We start from the raw sequence: 10,993 nt of genomic DNA on the forward strand, positions 1-10,993 counted from the left end.
AAAATGTGTAAAGCAAAACAAAACACTATTCAGTAATAAGACACAAATTATTTTTTAATGGGCAAAAATAAATTATTCAACATTTCACTAAATAGAGTATACATGAGAAGATACTTAATATCTTAGACATTAGCTAAAAGCAAATTAAAAATACAGTGAGGTCAGATGTGGTGGCTCATGCCTGCAAGCTCAGCACATTGGGAGGTCAAAGTGAGTGGATTATTTGAGGCGACAAGTTCAACACCATCCTGGCCAATAGAAAAAGACCCCATGTCTACCAAAAATATAAAACTTAGGCAGGAGTAGTGGTGCAGTTCTGTAGTCCTAGCTACTTGATAGGGTGAGGCATGAGAATTGCTTAAACCCATGAGGTGGATGGAGGTTGTAGTGAGCCAAGATCACACCACTGCTCACCAACCTGGCTAACAAAGCAAGACACTATTTTGAAAAATAAAAACAAACAAAAAAACCCTACCATGAGACAAAATTTTACACCCATAAGTATGGCTATAACAAAACAAAACAAAAAAATATATTAACAAGTGTTGGCTAGGAAATGGAAAAAATAGAGACCCTTTATATCACCATTAGTGAGAAGGCCAACTATATTACAGCTCATCTGAAAAATCATCTGTCAGTTTCTTAAAACATTAAACATAAATTTGCCATGTGAGATAACAATTTCAACCCTAGATATCTATGCAAAGATATGAAAACATATATTCATGCAAAAAATGGTACACAAATAATTGTTCATAGAAGTGTTATTAATAATAATAAACAAGTGGAAATAGACCACATGCTACTAAAAAAATAAATGGATTCAAAAGATGTGGTGTACCCATACAATGGAAAATAAGTTAACCATAAAATATTATTGAGCATGCTACAATATGGATGGACATTGAAAATGTTATGTGAAGTAAAAGAAGCCAGTGCAAAAGACTACATATTATATGAGTTCATTTATATGAAATGCATAGAAAAAGGGAAAGCATATAAAGACAGAAAGTGGATCAGCAAGGCTGTCACTCCAAAACACCCACCCAATTCTGATTTTAAAGGGTATGAAGCCCCATTAAATGGATGTTATTTAAGTTTTGTTTGATATATGGAAACAGCAATATGAAGTCTTGGTTTCAAAATATGTTTAACCTCTTCTGAGTTATGTAGAACAGGAAAATATTTTTTACTCACAAATGTTGGACGTGACAGTATTTCCCCTCTGCCTTAATCCACTTATCCTGCAACCCTATAGGAAGCCAAAAACTGTTTTAATTGATTGAGACAGTAAAAGTTATTGATAGTTGGATATGCAAACATGGGCTGCATCTATGTATAAAAAGGAAACAATGGAGCCAATTTTTTTAAGTAATTCAAGCAAAATTAAATGTTCACACCTTTTAAACCTGGAAACTGTACAAAGCAAAATGGTGCTCTGTACACAAAGAGCATAAGGTAGTTTTTGCTATCTTTAAGCCTCTTCCTGCATTTTGCCTATATTTCCTATGCAGATATTATTGAGGTGATCAGGTAGGTGACTTCAATTTTTATGTTTTTCAACAAATTCAAGTACCAATAGCTTTCAAATGATATTTAATAACTATTTTAAACACAGAGGACCTAGTCTATAATATTTTGTCCCTATATAAATACTTATTGCAAGTAGTAGATGGTAATAGAAGAAAACAATACTGAATAATGGGTAGTGGTTCCTTAAACATGGAGTAGAGATAAATCTTAGAGATTTAGGACATTTCTAACTTTTGGAGATTGTACAGTTTTAAGTTTTTAATGCATGCAATTAATGTCAATTTTATGATATTTTGATTAAAGTATTCTCATGTTTGTTGTATGTATTTTTGCTTGCCTTATGACAATTTCTAACCATACTGTATCAGTAACATTTCAAAAATGTATTTAAATTATAACATGTTAAAATCAAAGGACTGTGAAATATGCCATATGGATTTCTTTTAAGAATGTGGAAATAACTTTAATAATTTTTCTCTTTTTTTAAAAACTCACATTACCATTTTTTGTAATAGCATCATTTTAACCCCCAACTGTATATTCACAGGATAACTAGCATTTTTTACAAGTAACATTTTGAATTTGTTCTTCTTGACATCTTTATGTTTATATGCATTTTGCATTTCTCCATTTCATTTTTTTGAAATCCAAATGTGGCCAATTTCAAGATTTTGTGTTACATTCATTTTTTTTTTTTTTCCTTTTACTAGCTAGCATCTCTCTTTTACGAATTTTTCGCAAATGAGTTGTTTTTGAATTCTCTTTCATCCCTTTATTTTCCTTTTCAATATCACCCCAGGAACCATCATAAAGAGAAACGCAGATGATATAACCAGTAATGACCGTGGTGAAGATAAAGGTATTTTTTGATTTTTCAAAGCTCAACCCTGATGCATGATTTTATATCTGTCTCTCTCTCTCTCTTTTTTCATTTTTTCATTTCAAACTTTTTTTTCTTCCCTTATTTGACTCTAGTACACTTTGATGTGCTTCTTTATTTTCTTCTTGTACAGAAATCAGTCATTTTTAACCCCAGTTACCATGTACAAGAGACAAATCACTGTGTGGAAGTATAAATATTGTTTCTATACATGTAAAGAGTAATGAAATATTGTTCACAGAGAAGCTCAACTTTTTTTTTCTTTTTTTGACTTGGTCACAAGAAGAAAAAGTAGAATTTTAAAATATGCATGTATAGTCTCTTTTCTCCCTTCCAAATGTTATTTTGTAAGTTAATATACTTCTTTGGAGCTTTGGTCTTCCTAATTAGTTTTGCAAACTGCAAAACTCTTCAGCAACTTAAAATAATTATTTCAATGGGACTGAAATTTCAATTTTGTTTGTTTGGTTTGGTATTCTCTGCAAACATATTGATTCGAACATAGGCATCCAATAATCTGCTCACAGTGAAGTACCTAAAACAATGTTTTAACAAGATGCTGTTGTTAATGAATCCTGATGCTTTCAATACTGCCTTTTACAGCATTTAAAGAAAAGAAATAGCTGAGAAATGAAAAATGACAAAAGGCTAGCTATGTGCATCTTTGTTTTCACACCACACCACTGTTCTTTGAAACATATGTTTTCAAAGAACTCCTTAAAATGTTTTGTTGCTGTGAAGTTTCTTTTTAAGGTGACAAAATTGCTCAATAAATTATCTACCAATAGTGGAAATATTTTTCATAAAGATGGAATATCTATGCACTCATGGAGAAAACACACACACTGTTTTTCTCCTCTTTGTGGAGAAGAAACTTTTTTTTTAAAGGAGGAGCTACGAGAAAGTACTCAAGCAAGACCTTCCACATTGGTAAGGTTCTATACGATTAGCTAACTGCACAATATTTTTCCCATCTAGGTAGAAAATGCATGGAATTCTATTTATTTTTCCTAAACAATAAGGCCCTGGCTGGACCTTTGGGTCTCTGTCTGAAAGGACAAGCCCAAAAGTGAGTGCTGTATTATCCTTGCTGGTCAAGCCCCATTTCGTTGAAAGCGTCTTTTGACCGGTTCTTGTAGTTGCTCCCTTCCTTTCTTATCTTCATAAATCAACTATTCTCCAAGAAAAGAAGTCTTGCCAACACTCTTTTCATGCCTGGTCTTCCATTAACATTTTGATTATTATTATTTTTACTGAGCCCATAGGGTTGTCATGGCCTTAAGTAGCTCTCTAAGAGGTCTTGATTCTGAAGGTGGTAGAAGTTCAAAATATACATCTCCTTCTGGTAGCCCCTTCTTTGATAAGGGCTTCCAAATGCCTGACATTTTATCAGTATTGAGCAAATATATAAAAATGAAATAGACTTTTGACTCTCATACCTTATACTGCTCTGATTTGTATCCTGTTTGGTCTCCTGTAACATACTTCCTTTTGATAATTAAGATCTATTATCACATTGTTCCCAGTGAATGTTTATTATGATTAAAATGCCGTCGAATTTTCTCTTAATATTGATGAGTTGTGATTTTTTGACTTTGCTTCAATATAACAACTGGTTATTACTTCCACAAGTTCAAGAGAATCTTGTCGTATGTTTTATGAAAGATAAGAGATATTAATTTCACATATTTTCCAAGGGAGCACTTTAAAGCAGTTCTTCAAAATCTCTACTTCTTATTTTTCCCACAATTTACTAGCCAACTGCTGGTAGTGATAAAAGAAATGAGGCCAAAACATAGGAAATTAGGAACCAGAAAGAAGCAGTGAATCATGAGAAAAGCCATTTTTGATTCATATAGCAGAAGACATTTTCCATAGGGTATGATGAACAAATGATTAATAGAAGATTTTTACTTTATATTTGAATTTAATATGAGAAATGAAAGCCACTTTTCTGCCATGGATTAAATATCTACAAAGAAATATTTGGGTAACTTGACACTGTTTTGTGTCAAGTTACTGTGACCAGTGGGTATGTCATGTCTTCTGTGTGCACTCAGTAAAATTGTGATCATAATTCATTCAAATTGGAGCCACTGTCCAAACAATGGTAATTCATATCCTCAGAATTCCTTTCTGGTATCTCAAAAGTGTCCCTGTGAATTATGAGGGGAAAAAAATTATTGAAGAAAAAATTGAAAATAAATGTGCATACATACTTGGAGTTTTCTTTTAGTAACAAAGATATTTAAATTATTTGTACACACACACACACACACACACACACACACTCACATCTGTATCTAGAAATGTTTATAGGGGAGGTCAGTTTTCTGAAGACTAAATGCAGCCCTAATGGCAGATTAATGTTATAAACAGGTTGTTTAATCACAACTTTTCTTTCTTTCTTTTTTTTTTTTTTTTTTTTTTTTTTTTTTTTTGAGATGAAGTCTCGCTCTGTTGCCCAGGCTGGAGTGCAGTGGCCGGATCTCAGCTCACGGCAAGCTCCGCCTCCCGGGTTTACGCCATTCTTCTGCCTCAGCCTCCCAAGTAGCTGGGACCACAGGCGCCGCCACCTCGCCTGGCTAGTTTTTTGTATTTTTCAGTAGAGACGGGGTTTCACCCTGTTAGCCAGGATGGTCTGGATCTCCTGACCTGGTGATCCACCCGTCTCGGCCTCCTAAAGTGCTGGGATTACAGGCTTGAGCCACCGCGCCCGGCCAATCACAACTTTTCAGAGAGCAGGCACTGTAGTCTCCAACTTTCTATCATTACAGATCACTGTTTTTACATCATTGTTAATTTAAATAGTAAAGTAAATTATGAAGAGGAATCATTGGCTGTAAGTCATAATGGGAGTTTATAGTCCCTGTGAAAATAGAAAGCATCTAAATAATTTGGATTCTTTTAAATAGAAAATGTAATAGTAGTCATGTTCCTTAGAAACCCTTATCAACGGTCATATCATCCATAAAATTAATGTGCTTACTTCAAGTCAAAATAGGGAAATCAGTGAATCTCTTTTGTTCTCAATTTACCATCGGCGAGTCAGTAAGATCTTTATTGTGTTTCCTTACGTTGCCTTTTTTCCAGATATTCATGAACAGAATAGTAAGAAGCCAGTTATGGTCTATATCCATGGGGGATCTTACATGGAGGGCACTGGTAACATGATTGATGGCAGCATTTTGGCCAGCTATGGGAACGTCATGGTTATCACCATTAACTACCGTCTGGGAATATTAGGTAAGCGATTTCATCATGTGAATGACTGAGCAAGAGGAAACACCAAAGGTCCACTTCTTGTTTTGATGGGACTCATGGATTGGAATCCTGTTATTCCAGTTCCTGATTAATTCGACTTTATGGTATTTACTTTATGTGATCGGATGTGTTTTTTTTTTTTTTTTCCTTTTTTTAACTTCATGCAACATGGTCATTTTATTGTTTTTTTATTTTTTTTTTCATTCACTTCTGATCCAATAATTTTATTTTAAGTAAGTTGAATCCCTTCTCAAACCAATGGCCACTTCAAGATCATCAAGATAAAATGAAATTTTATTTAAAGCATGTTTCTTCTTTGGAATTAAATGAATGTGATTTAACTACATAGGCATGTATAATGAACACATATTTGGTGATATGATAATTAGTAATGGCCATAGATCCTAGCTTTCTGGTCTGATTGTATTAGTGTATGAATTAGTATATTATATGGAGAAAAACATTTTATCCAGTTATCTGATCATGTTGAGGCTTTGGAAGATCTCCTGTTTGGGTTCCACTGCATTTGCATGCAAGGAACCTTAAGTATTAGTTGACTTTTATTGCATTTGATGATCTATGATTCAAGGCCAAGTACATGGAAATTCAAGTTTAGCTCCTCCTTGTTTAGCTGTTTCATTCGTTTTCTTCTAATTGTCGGATGGAAGATTATACAACTTCAGGGTAAGATTTCAATAACTTCTTAGATGACCTTTCCTGCTGTTGCCTAGTTTGTGAATAATATTCCTAGACCTCTGTCAAAACATTTATTTTCTGTGCAAAAATCCTTTAAAATGATGTTCAAAACAAATTTTTTAACAAATTATCCATGAAAGAGATGTGTATATTGGTTGCATTGTGATTATGATACAATATGAAATATAAAATACAATGGAGGCTGCTCATAGTAGCTCTCTCCTGTAATTGCAGTACTTTGGGAGGTCCAGGTGGGCAGATCACTTCAGGACAGGAGTTTGAGTCCATCCTGGCAAAGGTTGTGACACACTGTCTCTACTAAAAATACAAAAATTAGCCAGATGTGGCAGCAGACACCTGTAATACTAGCTACTAAAGAGGCTGAGCCAGGTGAATCTCTGCAACTCAGGAGGCTGAGGTTGCAGTGAGCTGACATTGTGCTACTGCACTCAGTCTGGACAACAAAGTGAGACTCATCTCAAAAAATAAATAAAATCAATCAATCAATCAATCAATCAATCAATAGGACTAAAGGAGGTCAAACAAGAAATATGTCTGAAAATGTTTTCTTCAAATAGGTAAATATTTTCAGGAATATTTTATTTTCAATCAGATTATTTTATTTCGAGTGTGTCAGTGTGTCTTTTTTTTTTATTATTATTATTCCTGTGTGAACACATTAACCTGTAAGAAACCATAAAAGGTAGTGAATTGCTGAGACACCTAAGAGGTGACTTGAAACCAACCCAAATTCCATCAATAATAGACTAGATAAAGAATATGTGGTGCATATACCCCATGGAATATTATGCAGCCATATAAAGGATGAGTTCGTATTCTTTTCGGGGACATGGATGAAGCCCGAAAAAAATCATTGTCAGCAAACTATCACAATGACAGAAATCCAAACACTTCATGTTCTCACTCATAAGTAGGAGTTGAATAATGAGAATACATGGGCACAGGGAGGGGAATATCACACACCGAGGCCTGTCCAGTAGTTGGGGGATGGGGAAGGGATAGCATTAGGAGAAATACCTAATGTAAATGATGAATTGAGAAATGCAGCAAATCAACGTGGCACGTGTATACCTATGGATCAAACCTGCATATTGTGAACATGTACCCTAGCACTTAAAGTATAATAAAAAAAGAAAAAAAGAAAAAGAAACCCTAAGAGAAATGCATTTCTTACATTGAAATACAAGTCACTCACAGGTTTTGTTAAAGTTATCTTTTGAACCATTGATGAAGAATTCAAAATTCCAGGTTGGTTTTTGCATTAAACAAAATAAACCCCAACAAAAAAAAAAAAAAAAAAAAAAAAAAAAAAACTTTTAGTATCAAACATTTTGTTATATTGTTGGTTTTTATTTTTTATTTTTTTGCAGTTTTCTGTGAGCCATATCTTGGTGGAATAATGTCTCTGAACTTTTGTGTAGCAATGATTGACCACTTCACTGAATATTTTTTGTAGGCTCTGGCCAGTTGCTTTGGCTATTAGTGTTGGAAACAGGAAATGGTGCTTTTGGTGTTTTAAAAAGGTCTACTCTGACAAAGAGGTGGAAGGAGGAAAGCATGTATGAGGGCACTGCACAGGCACTCTTCAAAGGGAGCAGTGTGTGCAATGCCTGCAGCCAGGCCACAAGGAAGAAAACTTGGGCATCCTTTGCTGAAGGAAGCAGTGGGCATTGAGAAAATTCTGTTTGCTGGAATTACAAAATATTATGTTGCATGCATGATGGATTGACATGACTGATAAGATTGGTAAGATTGAGTTTCAAAAGAAATTGATCTCCTTTTCTCCCAAAACCCCAGTTATATCAAACAACTCTGCATTATATATTTTTAATCAGTTTTTTTTTTTTTTTTTTTTTTTTTTTTGCCTTCCTAACTCAGTTGCAGATCTTGCAAAGATGCCTGGGAACTATACACACTTATTTTAGAGGAAGAAAAAAACTCATTGAAAAATCCTAAGTCTACTTTTTGCTATGTAGATTTTTTTTTTTTTTTAAGTCATAAGATAACAGAAAGCTATAAAATTCGTGGAGAAGAAACAAAATAAGTAATTTAGCATGCTATGCTGTCTATTTACATTCTTCCAATGAGCTAGTGTGGAAAAGCAAAATGCACGACAGACCCCCCCTTTCATGTGATGCAATGAAATGTGCCAAGTTTACCAATTATAAAGGGTGATAGAGACTTTAAAATGTGACTGTATTGATCTTTACTATGCATCTTGCATTCACTATTGTCCTCTTGAAAATGGTAAGCAGCATTTACTTTTATGATCATAATGGAAGTGGAATCTAACATTAGAAAGAACATAGATTGCAGCTTTGACATACAGGAGCTAACATCTTTCCTCTACCTCTACTATGAGACAGCTAACTTTTTCTGAGACTCGTTCCTTAGGAGTAGAAGGCAGTGATATTCTCTCCCTTGCAAGGTTGTTGTACAGTATAAAATTTCCATGGTTCAAAATATCACACTTTACCCCATAAATATATAATCTGTATAATTACTTGTCAACAAATAACCTTTTATAAGAGGTTTTATGGACTCATGTAGGCGAAGTTTCATAGGCTGTCAACAGAAATCATTATACCCAGTCACATTACAATTAGTGCTATTAATACCATTATACATTGTATTAATGCTACTGTTCATCCACAGTAAGAATTGCAGCTGATCCAATATGTATTGGGTAATATCTATCAAATATTGGCATACAAACTAAACCACATTAATTTAAAACATCATTACGGCTGGGTGCAGTGACTCATTCCTGTAATCTTAGCACTTTGAGAGGCCGAGGCTGGCAGATCGCTAGGTCAGGAGATCAAGACCATCCTGACCAACATGGCGAAACCCCATCTCTAAATATACAAAAATTATATTAGTGTCATGGAGCCTGCCTGTAATCCCAGGCTGAGGCACAAGAATTCCTTGAACTCAGGAGGGGAGGTTGCAGTGAGCCAAGATCGAACCCCTGCACCCCCACCTGGTAACAGAGCAAGACTCCATCTTAAAAATATATGTAGATACATTTAATAAATATATTTATAATATATTTATATATTTATCATTATTATATATTGATATTTATATATTCATAATATGCATTATAAACATAATATAAAATGATATATATTATGAATATATATAAATAAATAAAATATACATATTTAAATAAATAAATATAAAATATATACATATGTAAATAGATATATACAGTTCTAGATATTAAATAAATCAGAAGACCATCATGTTTGCTTTTTGAAGTTTTAAGTTTTGCTTTTGTTTTGTGGGGTTTTTCTAATAATCAGAACTGTGCTACACAATCTTGCTAGCCATTGACCATATAATTTATAATCCAACCCAGGACATGTTTGAGAGTTGCTCAAGTGCAATGAATAAATTGAGAGATATCTTCATACTATAAGGTAATTCTTTGTATTTACGTGAAGTGTCTTCTGATTGAATTTGTGTTCAGTTTGTTTTTTAAAGAAATGGCATGTCTATAGACAGAATTCCTGTTTATTCTGCTGTATACCCTTGTCACTAGGAAGGTATATATGTTACCAGAAAGGGATCTGATCCTAATCCAGACTTGAGAGGGTTCTTGGATCTAGTATGTGAAAGAATTGGATAAGAATCCATACAGTGAAATAGAGTTTATTAGGAAAATAAAGGAATAAAGAATGTCTGCTCCATAGGCAGAGCAACTCAGAGAACTGCTATTGGCTATTGTTTTTGTTATTTTTTGATAATATGCTAAACAAGGGGTGAGTTATTTATTAGTTTTCCAGGAAAGAGGTGGCAATTCCTGTAGCTGAGGGATCCTCCCCATCTCAGATGATATAGGATAAATTCCTGTCATTGCCATGGCATTTGTAAACTGTCGTGGTACTGGTGGGAGTATCTTTAGCATGCTAATACATTATAATTGGCTTAGTATAATGAGCAGTGAGGTGGACTAGAGGTCACTCTCATTGCCATCTTGGTTTTGGTGGGTTTTGGCTAGCAGTCAGAGCAGGGACTGAAATTCAGGTGTGACTGATGCCAGAGCTCTGAATTACCACTCAGAATGGATCCACAGCCTTATTAATCATTGCCAAGTATGAATTAGTAAACCATGGAATGAGTGAAGAAAGTGAATATTACTTCAGCATCAGATGTATCTGCCATCATTGTGCAAAAAAAGTTCTTACTGCTGATCAGGATACACAACTGTGGTAAGATTCTTACAGTGTATTTTTAAGTTCCTCAGAGGGAGTCCTTGAAGGCTAATTCATTTCCATTCAATCATTACTGGTTTATTATGGTGCACAGTGTGGTTGTCATCAACCCTAACAATGGCATTTGTCACATCAAAACTCATCAGTGTCATAAAACTAGTATTTCATTGGGAAGTTTGGTGTTTAACCCCAGTTCCCATGTCATTTCCTGCTTGCTGTCTTTTGCATGTAAATTGAGTCATATGATCATTTCAGTGTCTTTCTTGCCTGACAGCTAGTTTCTGATTTTAAGAAAAGTTGCCTGCAATTTTATACAACTGATTTTTTTCAAGGATAGATAGATAGATAGATAGATAGATAGATAGATAGATAGATAGAT

At 34.2% G+C, this 10,993-nt stretch overlaps 1 protein-coding gene across 3 annotated transcripts in view; it reads left to right on the top strand.

Annotated features, from left to right (window-relative positions):
* Window positions 1–2,337: 2,337 nt before the first annotated feature.
* Window positions 2,338–10,993, top strand: part of LOC111528950 (neuroligin-4, X-linked) — an 82,812-nt gene continuing 74,156 nt past the window's right edge. For all 3 annotated transcript variants that reach the window (XR_003307307.1, XM_026449507.1, XM_026449508.1), the window contains exons 1-2: window positions 2,338–2,392; window positions 5,507–5,659. Coding sequence is in view for 2 of the 3 variants with exons in the window: in XM_026449507.1 (XP_026305292.1) it covers window positions 5,539–5,659 (121 nt within the window). In the remaining variant the exon portion in view is untranslated. The remainder of the gene's footprint in view (window positions 2,393–5,506; window positions 5,660–10,993) is intronic.

This window comes from Piliocolobus tephrosceles, unplaced genomic scaffold (genome assembly GCF_002776525.5).
Source record: "Piliocolobus tephrosceles isolate RC106 unplaced genomic scaffold, ASM277652v3 unscaffolded_1157, whole genome shotgun sequence".
NCBI classification, from domain to species: Eukaryota; Metazoa; Chordata; class Mammalia; order Primates; family Cercopithecidae; genus Piliocolobus; species Piliocolobus tephrosceles.